Source organism: Mirounga leonina, unplaced genomic scaffold (genome assembly GCF_011800145.1).
Source record: "Mirounga leonina isolate KUSES-001 unplaced genomic scaffold, KU_Mleo_1.0 Mir_176, whole genome shotgun sequence".
Lineage (NCBI taxonomy): Eukaryota > Metazoa > Chordata > Mammalia > Carnivora > Phocidae > Mirounga > Mirounga leonina.
The window spans coordinates 18,134,018-18,156,417 of NW_023270454.1; the positions used below are offsets into that span (position 1 = coordinate 18,134,018).

The following is a 22,400-nucleotide window of genomic DNA, read 5'->3' on the forward strand; positions in this document are numbered from 1 at the left end:
TGGGGGGCGTGGGGGGCGTGGGGGGCGTGGGGGGCGGGCAAGCGGGGGGCGGGCAGCCGTCACTCACGCGGGGGTGACGCCCTTGGGCAGGCCCAGGGCGTTGACGGCCACCGACGGCGGCTGCGAGGGCAGCAGGGCGCTGAGGAAGGCGGCGGGCGTCTGGCTGGGGCCGAAGCGGGCCGTGGGCGAGGCGCACAGGGCGGCCGGGGCCGCGCTGGGCAGCGGTGGCGGCGGCGGCGGCAGCGGGAACACGTCGGGCACCGGGAAGGCCGTCGTGGGGCTGAAGACGGGGGGCGGCGGCGGCGGGGGCGACGGCGAGGACGCACACCACGGGGCCTCGGCCTCGGCGCCGAAGGGCTGCGCGAAGGGCGGCGCGGGCGCGCGGCCGAACTGCTTCAGGGTCGGGGACAGGGGCGACGGGAGGCTGGAGGAGCTGGGGCTGGAGGCCGGCGTGCCGTGGCCCGACGCGGGGCCGAGGTTCTGGGCCGCGATGAACTGCTTGGGGCGCGCGTAGTTGAAGGAGCCGGAGGACTGCATGGCGGGCGCGGAGCGGGAGGCGAGGGCGCTCATGGGCTCCGCGGAGGCGGGCGACGCGCAGGCCGCGAGCTCGGGGGAGGCGGGCGGCGGCGGGAAGGGCGGCGAGGGGGGCGCGCTGCGCGGGGCGCCGGCGGGCGGGGCGGGCCGCGCACCGGCCTCCTGCTCGAGTCGGATTTGGTTCTGGAGTTGCTGGATTTTCAGAGGGTCCCTGGAGAGAGCGGGGGGGGGGGGGGGAGAGAAAAGCGACACCTTCAGAGAGGGAACTAGAAGGAATGTTTGTTTGGGGCGGTGAGGTTGACCTGTGGACGGAACTCCCGGTGCACGCCAGCTCCAGACTACGACCTGGTCTGAGTAGGGCACAAGTTGTGCTGCCCGTTATTAATTCCGGACCAAGCGCTAAGCCAATTAAGTATAATCACTTACCGCAAGCTCTAATTTAAGTTTTACCTAAGATGATCCAAAGCAGTTTCTAAAATCCAGTGATGGAAATTTTGTCTCACTTCCAGGAACCATATTTCATTTTAACAGAACCAGAAATATGAAGAGAAAAACTTTTGACATGAGTTCTCAGTCCTCTCATTTGTCAAATTTTTGGAAGAGAAGTCTATCATAATGAGAAAGTTAAAAGAGAAGTCAAGTTACTTTTGGAAGATCTAGGTTAGTCCAATTGGCCTACTTTCGGGCTGTCAACTCTGCATTCAGTAAATATCACAGGGTGATTTGGGGGGGAATATCTACTTTAATTTCTGCATTTGTTGCCTACAAAAACCTATGCAGAATTTACTGTCACCAAAATTTTAGTAAACCCTGAATTGCCAATTATTTATACAAACCTTAATACACACCGATATTTTGTACCATGTCTAAAATACACAAATGACACCTATCTTTAGTATGTAGGTGTTCAATAAGCAATAACAATTTTAAAATAATAATGCAGTTTTAATTCCTCAAGTACTTTCCATTGAGAAGAGATAGTTTGAATTTTAATTTTTGCAAAAGTTGAGTTAGTTTTTAGCTAATTGCTAGCTGCTTACTGTTTTATTCAATCAAACTTTCCTGGTTAGCTGAATTTTACATCCAAGATACTTTCCTTTATTCAGTCACCAATGCCTGTCAAAAGAAACTTCAACAGAAGGTGGCAGTATAACAAGCAGCTAGATCAGCCATGGATAGGCAAAGCCCTACTAACTTTAACCCTTTTAAAACTCAAAAATAAAAACCCAAAAACTTCCTTATCCCTATTTAATTTTCAAAATCAAGCTTTCAGAAACTCAAAGCAATGAAAGGAATTGAAGCTGCTGATCAAAGTAAAAAACAAAAAACACCAAAAAGATTTAGCTCTCTTAGCAAGTATGTAGGAACATCCTGTGTCTTCCATCCCCTTCTGTAATTATCCAGTAAAGTAATTACACTTAAATCCACAAAAAGAACAAGAAATGCTTCTTGGGAACCGAAAAGTATAAATTAGATGGTTCTAGTATGTATATAAAGTATGCAGATGGCTCTATATGCTTAATCTGTGCAGAGCATCAAAGATTTCAACAAAGAACTTTGTGGGGTCAGTCCTATGGGACTCAATTGGAGCGTTTTAAAAGCAGCCATGCCACTGCTAGGATTCACCAGATGCTGAAGTTCCAGATGTCAGTGTGGTTTGGGTCCACTGTCCAGCACATGTGCTCCTGCATTCGTGTACTTAGAACTGGCCCCGGAATAGAATTCATAAAAACCACCCAACACAGCTCTAAAACCCATCATCTAGCACTTTCATCCTGAATTCCCAAATGCTCCTTTCCGAGCTTCCTGCCTGTTCTATCACCTTACTTCCTACCTAATGCATCCTAGTCCTCGAATGTTCATCATGAACATTCAGGGCACCCGTGCACCTGGGTTGGGAGTGGTCTGGGTGGCCCTCCTCAGAGGCACTGCTCCCCTACCCTGGCCAGCTGGGTTCACCATGGCCTCAGCTGTGTTTTAAGGTATTTTGAGCTAGGCCTGGCATCAGCAAATAGCCATGTTTAGTGGCTCTGGCGAGGTTGCTGCAGACTCCTATCATTCCCTAGATGTGTGGCGAGGACTCCTCTGCCCCATGATTAGGGAGTGGCTCCTGAGAAGCCAGTCTTCAAAGAAGCCAGGGCAGGCAAGCCCAGACCACCACTGTATTCTAACTTTCCCGGGGGTCAAGCCTACTCATTTGGCCATTAAGAACCACCACCAAGTTTGTTAACCCATGTGGGCTTAAAGCTGCTGAGATGCTACTTTTCATAATAAGTGACAATTCAAGAAAGTCTTAATGTAGCATTTCACAAGAAATGAACAGGCATTCTAGTGATTTAGTTACTAGTAGATACTGCAGTGAAGAACTTTGCTAGGGTTTCTACTCACCCATTTTGCACTGGGTGAAGAATGAAATACACAGAGAACTGGAGAGGTGGGAAGGGAGAGTAAAACAGTTATTTTGAATCATGAAGTGTCTGGCTTGATTTCTGGCAGATCATAATATTTTAAAGAATACTTGAGTTAAATGGATCTGACACCTGGATTCTGAGATGATGAAATGCACAATTCTAAGTCATTTTCTCCATCCTCGTTACATCATTTTTATAAAAGTTCATTTTCACAGAGATAAAAAGGCAAAGGGAATGAAAGGTACCAGAAGAGCCTTTGGAAATTACTTAAATGTTATAAAAATTCCTCACTTTTCTGGTTTCCCCATTTTTTCCGGCTGTCTTTTTTCCGGAAATGAAACTGCATTGAACCTCTTGGAAATACTGTGTCAAGGCTGAAAAGTTAAGGCGTCTGGACAGCCCTAGTTGCAAGGACGACACTTTGATCGGCATATTAAAGTCTCTGGTTTTGCACAACTACTCCCTCCACCACAACCCCAATTCAAAAAGTCTTAAGAAATTTCCTACTCTTACCCCTCCTTCAATTCTATTTTTTTTTTTAAGATTTTATTTATTTATTCATGAGAGACAGAGAGAGAGAGGCAGAGGGAGAAGCAGGCTCCCAAGGAGCAGGGAGCCCGATGCGGGACTCGATCCCAGGACCCTGGGATCATGACCTGAGCCGAAGGCAGACGCTTAACCATCTGAGCCACCCATGCGCCCCACCCCTCCTTCAATTCTAAAGGCTTCAATACTTAAGGAAATGAGATGTCTGGACTTTTTGTTACACACCTGTCACAGCCCATTTACAAATGGGGAAACTTCAAGCAAAACGCTCAAGGTCACAGAGCACGTTACCTGCTGAGCCAGGTTAGATCTGTGTTTGTGTCTGGTTTCTTTAACCGCACCAGGCATGTCAACATGGAAGAACCCTCACCACCTCCAATGTGATTTAAAAAAAAAAAAAAATTCTGTGGTCATCTTTCCAAGAACTTTCTCCACTCATGCCTCCACACAGCCAGAGCATGAGGGCCTTAAGGATCGGAATCATCAAAGTTTTAAATTTTTACATATTTAAGAATACATTTAAGAATATCTGACTTCAAACTTGATTCTTTTTACGGTGAAATGGTACAAAGATGAGATCTTGGCAGCTCAGAAAGGGAATATACTAACCTTATGTTACAGAAAATCAAGAGCCTTCCTCCCCCCACACCAATGGTTTGGACACAGATTTTAACTAGAACTATTTTACAGACAATTGGATGGGGCAAAGGTTTAGATCTGACAGGGATAGAGACAGATGCAGAACCCAGTTTATTTTCCATGTCAGTAATCTGTCTTGCCACTAGATTAAAGCTGCCTTGGAAAAACGTAACCAACCAAGGGACAGTGTGGTACAGGAGAGTAAGGCTAGACTCAAGTTGGATGGCACTGACTGGGAACCGAGCTCCACCAGCTACTAACTGTGGGGTCACTAACAGTGATTAACAGTGCCTGGTTCACATCGTGAGCTCAAGAAACATTCCACAGCAGGAGAGAAGCACCACATCAGCTAGGGTTACTGTACAAAATGAACCCTAAAAAAATGGAGATAATGTCCTACTTAGTGCAAGGGGATTTTCCTCTTTATCTGTTCCCACCGCAAGTGGTGGTCCTTCTTGTACTCATAAAACCACAGCAGGGGCAGGAGATGAGGGACAGCATGAGTCATGCACCTGGCACTGGCTTGTCTCATTTTCAACAATCCTGGGAGGTTGGTATTTTCATCCCCATTTAAAAAACTCCCCATAGATCAGTGAGATCAAGTAATTTGTCTAAGGGCAGAACCTGGATGTGAAGGGCTGGTTGGCTCGAAAGCCTTGCACTCATTCTCTCCAAAGTGCTCAATAAACAAGAGAAAAAAAAGGGTTATTAAAATGTTAGCTTATTATTACTACATATCACTTTTTCTCTGGGGAACTGCAGCCCAAGCTCAAAATAAATGATGTGAAAGTAAACTTCCGGAAAACAACTTTTATGTAAATTGGAAATTCCCAGTACGTCTCTCTGGAGCAATGTCTGGATTGCAAGAAGTAATTTATCCTTTGCTCCTATTAATAAAGATTGAGTATTTATAATTGTCTGGAGAAACTCTTGGGATCTTGAAGCTGGAAAACATTTGTGCTTTCAGAATAAATATGCTGTTGATTTATATATTTTCTTTCATTTTTTATTGTGTGATACAGAAGCCACTGTATGATGAAGAGGTGCAAGACAGCACCCTCTGAACCAAGAGCTCTGCTGGTCCTATTTATAAGCACTTTGAAGGCAAGGACGATGACCTCCAGCATCCTCACAATACTAACCCCTAACCCGACATCCTCACAACACACAACCAAACACCACACTGGAGGACACACACTGTCAGTGACAGAAACCGGGTTAATTTCTGGCTGCAATTTCTATACCCGTCTCAGTCCATCAGGTACATTCAAGTAGGGTAGGCCTACGATAGGAGGGCCCCATACTGGACTGGGGAATTTTAAGCATTTTCAAATGAAGGTAGATAAGTGAATTAGGGAATAAACTGGGTGTTTCCACAACATTGGCTGGGATTAGCTCAGTATCAGATGTATTCGAGAACTCAATATATTAACTCTGGGAACTTATAAAATAGAATATAAAACTCCTACAAGGGCTTCAGTTCAGGGAGTGCTGATTATGTTCCATCTACTTTATTATATTAGTACTTCAACTGTCTTGTTCTTGTTTCTATTACTCATACTTTATGTCTTCGTATCACATAAACTAGGTCCACCTGGTGAGGGTCAGTATCTAACAACTTGCTCTGTTTAGCACTAGGTAAAAGGTACATAAATCACAATCTCGAGAACAATCATTTACACAATTAAACTGAGTTAATGTAAGCCAAATGAGAATGTACTACACTGGGTTTTGGGGAGGTGGTAAGTGCAAAAATAGCTAAGAATTTAAATACATTCTCCCTAAGGTTGGGGGAGAGGACAGGGATAAAAGATTTGGATTTTCTACAAAGTACCATCAACAAGAGAATGTGAAAATCAAATTAAAATTGACCACTGCTTAGGAATGTGTGTTTAACATATATTACAAAATGACATAGGTTTCTTTATAAAAACCACATTCTTTGATCTTTAATTTATTCTGAGCCTCTTGTAAATCATCCCGACTCTCTGGATAGAGCCAGGATGAAACACAATTAATTACATAGAAGGGTTCAGGGAAGAAGTGACCTGAGTGAAATCAGCACACGACTTGGGTCTCTTTTAGAAAAGACTCGTCCTTTCCACTTAGAATAAGAACTGCATTTGGCTCTGCTACAGAAAAACAGGAGCTCTTTATGTCTTCATATATAAAGTTGATGTCTATTTGAAGTCATCTCATGTACCATGAGAAAGAGAGAGAGCAACTGCTAACCAATTCATAATCCTCCTGGGAGCGTCTCTGGACTATTAGAGGATGGCTGTGTCTCTCATGTAGCTCAGGGAATAAGGACCGAGAGGCCGGGCTGGTGTCCTAACAAGGGCCAACACTGACCTGAGCTGTTCCTCAGAACGTGAATTCTGCAGCCGGCTTCCTGGATACAGAGGATTCTCCTTTAAGAGGTTTGTGGAGGTGCAACTCTCGGTGGCATAATGGGGTACATAAATGGTCGTTTGGCTTTGTGAAGGCTGCAGGAGGTGGTCCAAAGCATTTATAGTCCTACCGAAAGGACTGTACCCCGACTAAACTGTATGTGATAAGGCACAGACTCTGATGGTGTTTGCAATCCTAATGAGTAAGCCTGATGAATCCGAATGAGGTCGAACACTGGCGTCCTCAGCCCTCAGCCGTTTTTAAGGGAGGAATGTGAGGTCAGGTTCTAAAAGCATCAATTCCACATCACAGTTAAATGCCTTAAATAATTTTCATTGCTGTTGCTGCACAGGCTAGTGGAAACAGCAGGAAGATATCAGCTGCTGATTCGTAGAAAAATTGAGTGAACATAGCGGACATTAACAGAAATTAATGTGGACTGTTCCCAATTGAAAATGTTTGGTATTACTTATTTTTAAATTTTTTTTTTTATTTTATGAGGCAACATCAGTGATATCATTGAAACACCAAAGAAAAATCTCCCTTGGAGACAGATGCTGAGGAACTTTCAGGTCTTAAGCATTAAATTTTTCTGAGCTTTTAAGGAATTGGGGGAATAAAAGGTGGACAAATACTTAACTGTAGGTCTTATAACGAGACAAAAAATTTATGGCATATTTTAAGGTTTCATACGGTTAATCTTTCCTCAAATTCTGTACCTACTCACCAAATGGCTTTAATATACTCGGAGAACAAAACAGCGATTCTCACTTCTCTACCCCTTCCAAACGTTTTATCTTCAACATCTGTTTGTGCTCGCATGTGAGAAGCTCAGTAAGTGTTTGCTGAATTTAAGTAAAATCCTCAGATTTCTCGAACGTACAAACTAGCTGTTCCGTCACGCGATACGGCACGCAGACACACACCACTGCGTTGTTCTGAGGGAGGAGGGGCACCTTGCAGATAAACCCGCTATCACACAGGCTGTTTACAAGCAAGAACACAGAGTCAACCGGAGAAATGGTCAAATAGTTCAACTCCAATTCAGCCACCAGCTATTTATGACTTTGGGTAATTGGCTTATCCTATCAGGGACCCAGTTCCTCAACTTGAAAATGGGAATTTATAATGTAGTATGTGTAAGGTCCTAATAAACTTTCAGATTTTATGAACCTTACTCTTTAGTCCAGTTACATGCAAACATTATAAAGAAACTGACTGTAAAAGGAACTCATGAACAACTAAACAAGTCCAAGGTGTTTATTCGTATACATATATCAATCCTATGCATATGCTGTTTTCACATCCATTGAAACTGTTTTTCAAAAATGAGTATGTTATTTCCTGGTAAACAGAAATAGATTTTGAAGGCGTTAGAGAAGCAAACTAAAATCATTCCACAAATGACTCTTATAAAATCTCATAAAAGGAAGGATACTTTTATCATGTAAACAATCATCACCTCATCAGTTAACATTAATTGCATTTTTTTTCTTAATGTAGATAAATTCTACAGATCAATCCTGTCCATAAGTTAAGAAAAATAGCTTTGGGGTTTTGTGTGTCTCAGAACAGCTCCTGTGGGAATTGGGTTGGATGCGGTTCTGCTAGAATGTTCCCCTTACAGTACCGTGAACTAATTCAGTGGCTGTGGAACCACTCACCCTTCTGTTAATAGGCCTTTACCCTCTTTCCACCACAACACCTTTTTGTCCTTTGGCCTGATTTTGTAAACCTCCTACAAATTAAGGTGTTTCCTTGACCATAAAGAGCCGGTTACATCATACTCTGGATCTGTAATTTGGGAGTGTCAGTCCTGTCTCCTCCTCACTCTTGCTCCCTCTGCAAGAATGAGACAACGCAAGTACCCAACCCCTCCTTCTTGAAACACTCTTCTCGCTGCCATCATCTTACTGCCACCACTGTCCTTGTTCTCCTGCCTCTGATACTGTGCCCTTGCCTCACAGCTTCTTCTCTGGCCTTCTAACTATGGGTGTCCCCCCAACATCAGAACTTCCCGATCACCCCCTACTCCATCTCTGACCCAGACCCCGGTCCTGAATTCCAGTTCTGTTGCCCAGTTCATAGAACATAAACTCATCACACCTAAGACAGGGTGCCCCTCTCCCCTAATAACACATGATAATTCAGATTCCCACAATTTGGCCCCAAGCAGCCCTAACTTCTTCTAACTCCTGCTCTATCTCCACATCTTCATCCTTTCATTAGTCTCATTGTCCCCCAGACTCACGCTGGGTTTTCCTCCTTAGCCTTCTTGCATGTCCTGCCCTCTCTGGGAAGGCCCACCGCCACCAATTTCTCTCCATCCCCCGAGGCTGTCTTCAGCCTTTTGTGCTCCTTTCAAGGTCTCTCTTTCCTTGGAGTCCTCCCCGGTAACATCTAGCAGTTCTTCCTTTCTCCTGCAAGCCGCCACCAGTCCTCAAGGCTGGTACGGCACTGTCAGGGCTTGGCGGTCACATCCTCCACCCACACCCACGAGCCAGATCTTCTAGAACCAGGTGTGGCTTCTCTGTGCTCTCCTGGTGATTACTGCAATGTTTGGCTCGTAGATGTCGCTACCCGCGAGGAGCTCACCAGGCATCGTTCTGGGCGGAATATGGGAAAGGTGAAACAATCAGAGCTCTTACGAGGACAACAGGCCTTACACTCTGGTTTTTTAGTATCCAAAATACGAAACTCCCATCCCCCAAAAGGCAGTGTTCGTGAAGCTGGCAGCACAGTTCCCCATTTGGCATCTATGCGCACTCCATCATGTTCCAGGCAGCGGAAGCCTGTACCAGTGCCCATTTTCCATTTTATTTGGTTATCAGTGAGAAGCGCCTCGAGTTCATGTTTACCTTGAGGAAAAGGGTCTCAGGGATATTTGCAGAACTTGGTGAGAACTTTAGTCATCTCTAGGCATTTCTTTTCTTTAGAAGGGCCCATTCTGCCCATTGCTGCCATGTTCTTTTTCAAAGCATAGATTAGATCCTGAGATAACGAAGTCGGTCCCTGTACAGAAAGAGGAAATGGCTCCCTGTGTGTCCATTGTGTAGCAGGTCATAAAGACCTAATAGCGCAGTGCGAACAAAACTGCACTGGACGACCGTGCTGGGGCTGGAATCTGAGGCACTGATGCTATCTGCCCACAACTTCACGCTGATATCTGGACTTGTTTTTCAAGTGTTGTGGACTTGTTTTTCAAGTGTTGTGGAAGGACTGCGGGGAGCTGCTGCTGGCTGATCCTAAGTTAAAGAATGTGTAGGTAGAGGCCATGCTTTCTTTCTGGAAGGAGAATGAGGCCCTTGGTTGGTGACATGGTGGTAAGCATTCATAAAAGCAAGTTATGACTCACTAGCTGGTGGAGAATTGGATGAGTTCCCTCTTCTTCTTCCTTTTTTTTTTTTCTTTTTTTTTGACAGAGCCAGAGCGGGAGGGGCAGAGGGAGAGAAAGAGAGAGAATCTTAAGCAGACTGCACTGAGCACGGAGCCCGATGTGGGGCTCTCTATCTCACGACTCTGAGGTCATGACCTGAGCCAAAATCAAGAGTCAGATGCTTAACTGACTGAGCCACCTAGGCGCCCTGGGGTAAGTTCCTTCTTAAAATCAGTTTCCTGAAACTCCAAGAGGAGTGGACATCTGCTTTTATTATTATCTACCATTCTTCCCTTCATCTGATAAAAGCAATTCATCCCTTCCTTTACAGACCAGCTTCTACTCTATTCCTTGTGGGTCTGCCAGTCATAATCCCCCAACCCTTGGTCACAGGGTGAGCATGTGACCCAGGACTGGCCAATCATTGTTGGCTTCACCAAATCATTCCAAGATAAATATATGATCTAGGTCAGGCCCGGCCAATCAGGATTTTTCATACTGAAGACGAGAGGGAAATGTGTCTCTTTGTCCTTTGACAGACAACTAAAAGGACAGAATCCCTCAAAGGTGCTGGCTGCCATGGAAGAGCCTACAGAAAGGAAGCCAATATATAAAAAGAAGCCACACTGGGAGATAAAAGACAGGAGAGGTAAAACTGGGATGCTATCTATCTTAGCACCTAGATCCAGATAGCCCTCAGATCAATTTTATCTGTGAATTCCATGTACAAAATAACTGCTCCTCTCCGCCCACCCCCCCCTTTTTTTTTTGCTTAAGTTAGTTCAATGCTCTAACACTTTAAAAGAAGTAACCTTGGAGACCAACCAGTCCAATTTCCTTATTTTACAGATATGGAAATAGAAACATAGATTAACTACACAAAGTTATCAGCTGGTCAGTGCCAAAGGCCTGACAACAGCATCTTGCTGGTAAGAATAATATTAAAAATTAATAGCGGGGCGCCTGGGTGGCTCAGTTGGTTAAGCAACCGACTCTGGATTTCAGCTCAGGCCGTGATCTCAGGCTCATGAGATTGAGCTGTGCGTCCGGCTTCACGCTCAGCAGAGAGTCTACTTGAGAGTCTCTTCTTCTCCCTCTGCCCCTCCCCCCACTCTCTCTCTCTCAAATAAAATCTTTATTTATTTATTTATTTGTTTAAAGATTTTATTTATTTATTTGACAGAGAGAGACACAGTGAGAGAGGGAACACAAGCAGGGGGAGTGGGGGAGGAAGAAGCAGGCTTCCCGTCGAGCAGGGAGCCTGATGTGGGGCTCGATCCCACGACCCCAGGATCATGACCTGAGCCGAAGGCAGACGCTTAATGACTGAGCCACCCGGGCGCCCTCAAATAAAATTTTTAAAAAAATTAATAGCATTACCTAAAGTTGATGAATCAGTAAGTAATGAATACATATCTTGTTCATTAAATTGTGAAAGAAACCATTAGAAGGTCTAAAAACATGGCTAAAAGTATTGATCTCTGGAGAGTGTGACTAGAACGAAGTAGAGGAAGTCTTTTATTTTTGCATTTCATAGTCTCCTATACTAGTAGTTTGACTATTTTTTTTTTTAAAGATTTTATTTATTTGACAGAGAGACACAGTGAGAGAGGGAACACAAGCAGGGGGAGTGGGAGAGGGAGAAGCAGGCTTCCCGCTGAGCAGGGAGCCCGATGCGGGGCTCGATCCCAGGACCCTGGGACCATGACCCGAGCCGAAGGCAGACGCTTAACGACTGAGCCACTCGTTTGACTATTTTTTAACCTTGTGCATATAAGGCACCAATTCCAACGTCTTATATGAAGATTCTTGAAAAAAGTAAAAAATGCATTTTGGCAAGCTCAAGAGATGTGGCTTAGCAGCCTGCACTAAAGGACTTGTGACCAGGGAAAAGAACTGTTAAATTTTAAATGGCTTTGACCTTCCTTAGCTTATGACCAACTGACCTTGACATTCCTTAGAAGCCGTAGGATGAGCTGCAACAATGACTGATGTTCCTGCTCAGGAGGCAGATCTAGTCCTTGCAGCAGTAACTGAAGTTTACCCAAATGTGTCTTGGGAAGAACCATAATAAATGAGGTTCCCTCCCTACTAAAACCACTAAAATAATTCTTAGATAGAACAGCCCAATTCCTGAATGTAATTACTCTTTAAAAAAATGAGAGAAATGTATCATAGCTACATGAAGTTTCAACGTGGTTATATATGACTGTATATAGTCGAGAGGCATTTATCTACCATTCTATTGAATGGAGTGTTCTATAATATGATACTTATGACATCTCAGTATGATAAAAACCCTGCAACATCTTGAAATGCCTTTTGAAAGAAGAAAACTTTATAGTATATACACCTATAGTACTGAGCTTGTTTTACTATACTTCATTAATCTTTTCCAAAACATGTAAATAATGAAGCTTACTGCACATGACGCTGGGTTTTATGATTAGATTTTAAAAACAAATTTTATACATTAGGTGGTCCTTCATTTAGGTAAGTCGTATATAAACCTGGATGTGATTATTCTTTTTAAAATTTAAAACAAATAATGGAAAAAGCTACTTGAGTATAAATATCTGTATAATGATGTAAACAGGAGATTTCACAGAACAATCGATGGAAGAAACCTGGATCATCCTGAACGACAGAGTAACAAGTAAATCTGTCGAAGTATCCCACAGGAGACCACTGACAGAGCTCCAGTTAGTAACTAGGGTTTTTCCTTTAAGCCTCTCAAGTGAAGACACCAAGGTACAAACCTCTTTCACTAAAAGGCTTTCACTAACAATTAAACCAAAAAGTCATTTCTAACAAGAATACAGATAAATAGTCCAAAGAACAAAGGAAAGATATGCTGTAAATCAGTCAGGTTCCAACAAGGGCTCCTTCTTCCCGGAAAAGGAAGGAGTGAGCCCTTGCTTAAGAATCACGTGGAGCTGTTTGTCCAACAGTTTTATGTCCTCACACAGTTACAACATCCATGTGTGTGTATGTGTGCATAGACCCATACATCAGACTAGACATAGTACCAGCATAATGTGCATTTTCAAGTTTAAATGTGATAAAATTATTGTCTAAGGACAATAGTCCTATGTAAAAATTATAGAATAATTACACTTTTACTCCTTAGCAACCTCACCTGGCTCAGCCACCCATCTCTTTTCTCCTGTAGTTCTCTCCAGTACAAATCTGAGGTTTGGATCTCTCTTTCTGACTCCTCAGATCATCCCTCAAATGGTCCCAAACTTGAAAAGGAAGAAGGAATAGCACCCCTCATATATAAGTCATTCATGCACTTCAATGGTCTGAAAGAACCTTAGACATATGGGCTCCCTTGCTAATTAGTGCATTTTCAAACCATTAGTCATTATTGCGTCAGCACTTACCTAGAGAGGCTAGCCCCAGCTCTGGTACAGGACAGAGAAGGTGTGGGTGACCTCAGATTGACTCACAGCACCCAAATAAAAGCATTAAATAGACCCACTCCCCCTGGGAAGGCAATTTGGTGGCAGGATGTCACTCCTTACTGAGGGATTTGGCAGAGCGCCTATGCATCGGGCTTTCCCTAAGGAATTCTGGTAATTGCCAATTTATCCATAACCTTTCATTTCCAGTGAAGTTTTAGTATCCCCACCTTCTCCTGAAGATAGAAAGTTTGTCTTTATAGCCCCTTTTCATTCAGCTGATCTAATACGCAGTTTAAATTTACCCTGAAAAACGGCCTATAACAGTTTTAGTTTCTTACCCATAACAAAATACTGCCATCAAGTTTTGATTATGAAATTGGTTGGAAAAACAAGGCAACGGCATTATCTTTTTGACCAACAGAATTTAACTTTTTTGGCTTAGAGAATTAAAGTACAAGGATAATGATAGCTTCTGAAAAATCAGTAGAGTAGTCATAACAAAATTTTTTCTTTTTAAAATTGAACTTGTAATTATAACCAGTAACTGCAGACCTTTCTATACAATATTCCTTTTTATCTCTTTTGGAATTAAATTCTTTAAAGTGCACATGATAAAAATGCAAAAACAAATCCTACTTCATTTCCATATGCAAAGAAAAAAGAAACTTGACCCACAACTCCTACCTTATATAAAAAGTAACTCATATGAATCTTCAAGTTGACTATGAACCTAAACTATAAAATTTCAAGAAGAAAACATAGGAAAATCTCTGTGACCATATATGTAAGGCAAAGATTTCTTAGGTATGACACCAAAAGTGTGTTCCATAAAGGGAAAAAACCTGCTAAGTTGGACTTCTTCAAATTAAAAACTCATACCCTTCAAAAAGCAAAAGATACAAAATGACACCATAAAAAGTATGGCTTCATTCTATACCTTCTTCCTCCCAATTCAGTTTTCAGCCCCAGCATCAACTAAATACTGTTAACCATGCCTTGTGTTCCCTCCCAAGGTAGGCTATACAAAAAAACACATAGGTATACACTATATGGTAGTTATGTTACTCTTCATAACAAGATTTTTTTAAAAAACAGAAAACTCTCATATTCAACACATTTATTATTCAGTTAGTCCCATACTCTTGACAACATTCACAGGTCATGCACAAATAGCTGAGACCAAATTATTTGGAAGTAATTAGTTTTGAAGTTTACTTGAGCAAATATGGAAAGGGAACAGATAAAAAAAATTAATTTGCTTGCCTCAGTTAAAACAAACACAAAAATATTTCCTAAATTATCGGTCTCTCTGTGTATTCTTTAGCCATACTTCATATTTTAGCTATGTCAGCTGTTATATCCTGGGGGAGAGATGTTGTCATCTGGGGCCTGGTCCTAAAATATTATTTGAAGTACATAGAAACCAGTTTCTTCAGCTGTTTCCATTTCTTTGGGTACTGGTGTTTTTCAATAATGAAATTCTCTTTTAAAGAAAAATGAGAATCTCTTGAGTCACTTTGATAATTAGAGGAAGTATCTGCCTAGGCCGAACTAAAAACATTTTTCACACTACACAGCCCAATTCACTTCCTAAATGACTCATGTAATACTCAAGTGAGCAAGAAGAGGACTCCCACCTCGCTCTAATTCATTATCCTGTTTTATTTCTTCACAGCATTTACCATGAAATTACTACATTCACATATCTCTTTTTATACTTGCCGCCTAAACGCCCAGCCCTCCAGCCCTGGGAGGTCAGGGCCTTGAGGGAGGGGGCACTTGTTCTGTCCAGTTGTACGTGGCTGTGGTTCAGGAGCTGAAGTGGGCCCTGACGCACACTAGGTACTCAACAGATACTTCTCCACTGAATGAACTCCATTTCTATTACTGGGATTAGCTTATTCCTGTCCTATCGTTTGTAAATTCATCTCCAGCTGTGAAAAGATGGGAGATGACCCTTTAGAATACTTCACACGATTTGTAAAGGTTTGTGCATACCTAATTTATTCCCGCTAGACCTGTGCTGTCTCAAAAGGGTAGCCACGAGCCACACGTGGCTACTGAACACTGGGAACGTGGCTGGTCCAAACTGAGATGTGCTCAATGTTTAAAAAACACACCAGATTCTGATTTAGTTCAAAAAGAGTGTAAAAATGATCTCATTAACATGTATATATTACTTACATGTTGAAACAATATTTTTCATATATTGGGTAAAATAAAATATATTAAAATTAACCTCACTTATTTCTTCTTTCTTTTTAATACGACTACCAATAAACTAAAACTGCGTATGTGGTCTGTATCTATAGTTCATATTGTATTGCTACTAGACAGCACTCCCCACAGGCCTGGTTCTAAAAGTTCCAGGCAATTTTGTGCTCCTGTGAATTGTGTAAGACTGATGAATCACAGACCTGTACCTCTGAAACAAATAATACATTATATGATAAAAAAAAAAAAAAGAAGATAGTAGGAAGGGGAAAATGAAGGGGGGGAAATAGGGGGGGAGATGAACCATGAGAGACTATGGACTCTGAGAAACAAACCGAGGGTTCTAGAGGGGAGGGGGGTGGGGGGATGGGTTAGCCTGGTGATGGGTATTAAAGAGGGCACGTTCTGCATGGAGCACTGGGTGTTATATGCAAACAATGAATCATGGAACACTTCATCAAAAACTAATGATGTACTGTATGGTGATTAACATAACATAATAAAATTAAAAAAAAAGTTCTAGGCAAAAGCAAAAATGATAGAACATGTCAACAAAAGAGGGGAATGACCAAGTTACGAGCCAAGGTTTTATGCTTAAGCAAGGCTGCAGATTTTTTTCTTCAGTTTATAAAAATGTTTAAATAAAAGTCTTAATGCCCAAGTACAAAAACAATAGCCTACTGTCTTAAAATGCACAGATTATGATTATATTTAGAGTACGCTTAGTAGATGGGAGGGAGTCTAGATTGAAAATGGCCAGACAGTGGGCAGGACACGGCTCTCGAACAAGTATTATGTTATTTCTAAAAGACTACAGTCACCTTCTATTGCCTCCTTGTTAAAGTCTATTCTGGAAAGTCAACAGTCTTCTCAACCATAGTATTATCATTAAGTATCTATCTTTTGACTCAAAAAACAGCATCTCACAGAAAACCTGCCAAGTTAAAGAGAGACTGCAACAGATACTGTCTTCATCCTCAAAGGAGAAGATGAAATGTCAATCAAAGTATTAATTTATGCTTGATCAAACTTTATAAAAACAAGATGCCTGGAAAAACAGCTTATAGTACACTGATGAGTATATAACTTAAAAAAAGCTTTCTGGTATTACTTACTGAGTTTGGCTAAATATAGTTAGCAGCCCTCATGCTTCGTAGCACATTTTCCCCTGGAATTCAGCTAATATAAATAAAACAAATGGAGGGAACCTGGCCCCCCTCCATGAACATTACATCATTCTTCCTTATTAGGAAAACTTCTTCAAACCTGACATTTTGCTCTAAACAATTAGTGTTTAATCCTCAATGAGCAACTCTAGAGGGAGAACCGCTCTAATCAGAGGGCTGTTATATGTCAGGAGAAATGTGGGTGACATATAGGCTCATTTTAACAATGGTATTTTAATTCTCTAAACAGTAGCACCATTATGGAAAGCATTAAAGAGGAACGTTTAATGTTCCCCAAAGAAGGTACATTTAAGAAAGCACATTTCATGTTCCTCAAATTTTTGCTTTCCATATATTTTCTGATATATGCATATGTTGTGGTGAACAGAGAGAGAAGTCGAATTTATCACAAATGATCTTATTTACATGTGGAATCTTAAAAAACTGAACTCACGGAAATAGAGGGCATATTGGTGGTTGCTAAGGGTAGGAGTGGGGAATGTGTAAAGGGGGTGCAAACTTTCAGTTAGAAGTAAATCTAGGGATATAATGTACAGCATGGTGACTATAGTTAACAGTACTGTATTGTATATTTAAAAGTTGCTAAGAGAATAGATCTTAAAAGTTTTCATCACAAGAAAATGTAACCATGTGAGGTGATGGATGTTAACTAAACATACTGAGGTGATCATTTTGCAATACTACATATATCAATCATTATGTTGTCTACCTTAAACTAATACAATGCTATACGTCAATTATATCTCAATAAAACTGGAAAAGAAATTATATTTTAATGTTACATAATAACTTCTTTGCAAAAACAAAAATCATGTCAATGGATCTAGACTTATTGGTATGCAAGGTAAGATTGATTAAGATGTGTACAATAAAAACCGATCAGAGCAAACCCTTCCTTAAACAATTACCTTTCCATGAATATAAATAGGATAGTTCATCAGTTTGCCAATTCTACCTGATATTTGACCTTTCTTTCATCTTGATGTTAAGGACTATTTTTATGAGAAATATGAGAGAGTTGAAAAAAAGGGTTCTAAATCTGAAGTACATAATGGTGCAATGGGGCTGACAGAGCTCATATCACAGTATAAAATGATCAATTTATATATAAACAACCCTGAGATGCAACGGATCGTGAAGGTAACGTGCTAGAGTGAACACGAAGCCTTCTTTTATAGTGCGCTCCTTTCGGCAGGCAGTAAATCACAAATCGCTCACTTATTTTTCATTTTCACTTTGGTTCACTAACAGAATCCGATTCCTCACACGTTCACGAAAATGTGGAGGGTGAGGAATGGCTTTCAGAGGAGGGCAGGCAGGAGGGAAGGCAGGCTGGCCTAGAATAGAAGGGAGGATGGTTCTAACACTTCCAAGTTTATACTCCTAAATCCAGCCCTATTACAGGACTTTTTTATTTTTTCAAAGGAAAGAAAAACAAGTACACCGGAGTCTCTTGCGCTCCATAAAATTTAAATTGGACTGGGGATGGTCCTCATTGTTTCCCAGCACTGGCAGACTGGGAAACCGATTCCATTTAGGAACTCAAAGAACTTTCCAGTCTAACAGGCCCTGCCATCTTCTGGGAGTTTTATCCACACACTTCTTACTGATTTAGGAATTAAAGGTAGTGGTGTACTTCTCAGGAGTGTAAACTCTGGAGTTAAATTGCCTGTATTTACGTTAGTGCCTGAGTGTCCCTGATCACTTAACCTTTCTGAGTCCATTTCCTCTTCCTTCCATGGGGGTTATGATAGCACTTACCTCCCAGCCTGTGAAGATGAAATGACTTATTTACACATGAAGTGTTTCGAGTAAACTTGAGCAAACCCTCAAGAACTGCTAGTAATTACTATTCAGGATGACCACATAATTCAGTGTCCAAATGTGGACCCTTGGCTCTCGGACAACGGGTCAACTGACAGTACTGGGAGAATCAGAACTTGTAGTCATCCCAGTAATGTTACCTCATGTCAAGGTCACATAATGTAGAGACAGACTAATTTATAAATTTAACAAGAATCTGTGCATCAGTGGGTACTAGACAGTACAAGATTAGATGGAATAAGAATGCCTTACGGGGCGCCTGGGTGGCGCAGTCGGTTAAGTGGCAGACTCTTGGTTTTGGCTCAGGTCATGATCTAGGGGTTGTGAGATCAAGCCCGATGCCCCCGTCGAACCCCACATTGGGCTCCGAGCTCAGCGCACAGTCTCTTTATGACTCTCTTTCTTTCTCTCCCTCTGCCCACCCCCATGCTCTCTAATAAAGAAAAAAATCTTAAAAAAAAAATTTTTTTAATTACATTTAGTGATTTTTATTAACGCATTTCCCCCCCAAAGATTTATTTATTTATTTTAGAGATAAGAGTTGGGGTGGGGGGAGAGAGAGAGAGAGAAAGTGTGTGGTAAGGGAGATGAGTAGAGGGAGAGAGAGAATCTCAAGCAGACTCCTGCTGAGTGTGAAGCCCGACGCAGGGCTCGATCCCAAGACCCTGGGATCATGACCTGGCCGAACTCAAGAGTCGGATGCTCAATGGACTGAGCCACCCAGGTGCCCCATATTCCAAATATATTGTAAACTTGAGTCTAACTCATTTCAGCAATGTTTTCATTCTTCCTCACAGCCCCTTTTCGTAGACATCAGGGAATCTGGGAGCAGGAGAAGAGAGTAACATGAAGTAAAAAGATAAACAACAGTGTAATTGTCTTTGCCATGGATCCAGTCCGTGCTCAGCACACAGACAGACCCAACTGCAGTTCCACAAGTGAGTGGGTTGCTTCCCTTCTGACCTAGGGAACTGTCCCCCTGTCCACTGTCATTGTAGAAACAGAGAAAACACATCTGTTAAATATGAGCTTTAGTGGAAAAAATTCAGCTGGCATTCTCTTTTCCTCTCTGTCGTCTTGTTTTAATAGCACTCTTATGTAAGTTCTTTACTATATATAGTTGAGAATGGGGAGCTGTGATGTGACCTGTTCAGAGGCAGTCAGACTCGGGCCACTTCCTTCTCCCTCGTGCCCAAGGGCAGCTGGTCCGGAGTTTCATCTGGAGCGGCCAGGACGCAGAAACCCAGGCTCGTGTGGCCTCTGCTACTGCCCTGTTGCTGCCTCTTCTTGGAGCTTCAGCTCCCCACCTATACGACTGGCACAAGGCCTATTTCTGACCTAACTCTCTGGGGGTGCCTGTGGAACCTCCGAGAACATCTGGGAAACATTATTTTGGCTTAGTCAACAATGTGTATTTTTTTCCCCTGTATGTCCCTCCAAGATTTATGCCAGAGCTAGAATTCTGACTTCTTAGTCTACGGGTCCTGGACCATCCTACCATCCCTACCAGGCTGTCCGAGCAAGACAATGGTTGTTTATTTATTGTCTGTTTCTTCCACTAGGCTGCAATCTCTATAAGGGCAGGGTCCCCATCTATTACATTCCTCGGTGTATTTTCTAAAGCTTAGCACACAGTCTGTGAATGAACCTATGAATCAATGAATGGAAGAGGCAGTAGTATCTAAATGTTTAGTGAATATTGAATAAATGCCAGACACCGTCCGCTTTATCTATATGCTTCCTCTGTCTCTCATATACATTTATTTTCTCTCTAGTACCTGCTAGCTGTATGATCTGGGACAACTTAACCTCTCTGTACCTCAGTTTTCTCATCCGTGTAATGGGATCATAACAGGACCTATGTCATAAGGCTATTGTAAAGATTACATGAGACCCGTGCTTGGCACAGAGATGTGCTCGTTGGTTGTTGTGATAATCCTCTTTTCCTCCTGAGTGAATGGCATCCTCGCTGAGCCTGTCTCACAAGGCAGAACCCCAGTAGTCATCCCTACCTGATTCTCACCTACGATGTCTAAACCCACCACCAGGTCCTGCCTTTCCCTCTCTTAACATCTCCCACCGGGCGTTCTCGTCATGCAGCGCAGAAATTTTTTTCAAGTTGTGCATCTAGTCTTGCAACTCTCTCACTTACCGGGCCCCCAGTCAGTAGCTCTGTGAATTCTAAATTCTTTAACCGGACCCACCAGGCCTGGTCGCCTGGCTCTAGCCTCTTCTCACTGCCCCCATTCTCGGAGTTTCAGCCCTACCCTTCCAGGTGCCATTCCTTCCACCTTAATGCCTATCCGGCCCCCCACTCATCCTCCGGACGTCTGATATAAATACCTTAGGCATTCCCAGTCAGGTGGCTTGCTGGGGCAGGGCGGCTTACATCTTTGGCCCCTGCATCTTACCAGCCTTGCCGGGGAGCTTTTGTATATCTAACTCTGGGGAGCAGGTGATTTCCAAATCAACTCCCATGTCAGCAGGAGCTAGACTCTGGCCATAAAGCTGCTGTTGGCTTTGCAAGACCTCGCTTACTGACCACCTTTCTCTGCTCTGAACAGCAACTTGTTGCCCCCATCTCCCAGGAGACCAGGGCGCCTTTCCGGGAGACATGAAATGTGGCAGAAGGGCTCAACGCTGATTATTTTGCTAGACAGGGCTACCATTTAGGTTCCCTTAGTGTCACCCATGTGCTTATTCAGTGGGCATAAAGGAGTCATAGCTGGCTTTTTTTTTTTTTTAAACATCTGGCATTAATGGCTTTTGATAAATTACTTACTGAAGTGCTAAGGTATAAGCCTTTCAACAGAAAGAGGTTCTGGAGGAAAACAAAAAAATCCACAGAGATCTTTCAATTCAATTCACGAGACTGAACAACTGTTCTGTTAACAGTTTTACCCTGCTACATTCTCCTGTTTTGTTTTGTTAAGTAGGCTCCATGCCCAACGTGGGACTTGAACTCAGGACCCTGAGATCAAGAGTCGCCTGCTGTATCGACTGAGCCAGCCAGGCGCCCCCATATGCAGGTTACTTCTAATTTAGGGGAGTGTGAGGGAAAGACATATCCCGGAGATGGAGAAAGGTCAACAGTCTCCGAAGTAGAGAATAAATGCTGGTGTGACTGGCAGGCCAGCTTGAAACGGGAGAGGGAGGGCAGAGAGGGTGTGACGGCAGAGACAAAGCAATGAATGAGACTACCCGCAGCAGGAGATGGCGCATGCGCTGCTGGCCTGGCACAGGGCGCCCCGCGGGCTCCCCTGCCTCTCAGTGCCCGGGCCACGCCCACTCGGGCAGCACATGCGCCCTGCCCACCCATGGTAGCCAGGTCCTGCAATCACGTCTGGGGACATGCATGCTAAGCGGGAGTTAAAAGTGCTGATTTTGTGCAAGACCTGGCTACTTTTGAGCGAGAGCCAGGACAGCATATTACAAACGACAGAACTCGAAATTATACCACTAGAAACCACAGAAGTGACAAAAGCGATCGACTTTCCCCAATGGTGGACTGGATTTCCTAGGCTTTTCCAATAGCTTTGGAATGTGAAGAATTGTCATCATTTAGGATTTTTCTAAGGAAGTTTAATACTGTAGGCCTAGGTACAGCACATTAAAAACAAACCATTTTATGGTCAGGGGAATGTTTTCCTCTTTTGAATTCTTGGTTGGGGGTGGGTGGGGCGAAGGGAGAGCATTCCTTCCCCCGGGAGCCAGGTGACAGCAGGAAGGCCTCTCACTCAGGCGGCCGGAAGGCTGCAGGCCTCACAAGCTACCCCACACTCGGGTTCCAGCAAACACTTAACATGTCAGGAACTAGACAAATTAAGTTTCTTGGCTCTGTAGTCAGACACAACTTTTTCTGCTTGTCGTC

General features: G+C 42.9%; 1 protein-coding gene across 6 annotated transcripts in view; it reads right to left on the bottom strand.

Annotated features, from left to right (window-relative positions):
- Positions 1-22,400, bottom strand: part of PALLD (palladin, cytoskeletal associated protein) — a 428,477-nt gene that overhangs the window by 46,341 nt on the left and 359,736 nt on the right. For 3 of the 6 annotated variants that reach the window (XM_035022732.1, XM_035022731.1, XM_035022733.1), the window contains exon 11: positions 68-745. The exons of the other annotated variants lie outside the window; for them this stretch is intronic. In XM_035022732.1, the coding sequence (XP_034878623.1) occupies positions 68-745 (678 nt within the window). The remainder of the gene's footprint in view (positions 1-67; positions 746-22,400) is intronic. 6 annotated transcript variants of the gene reach the window in all.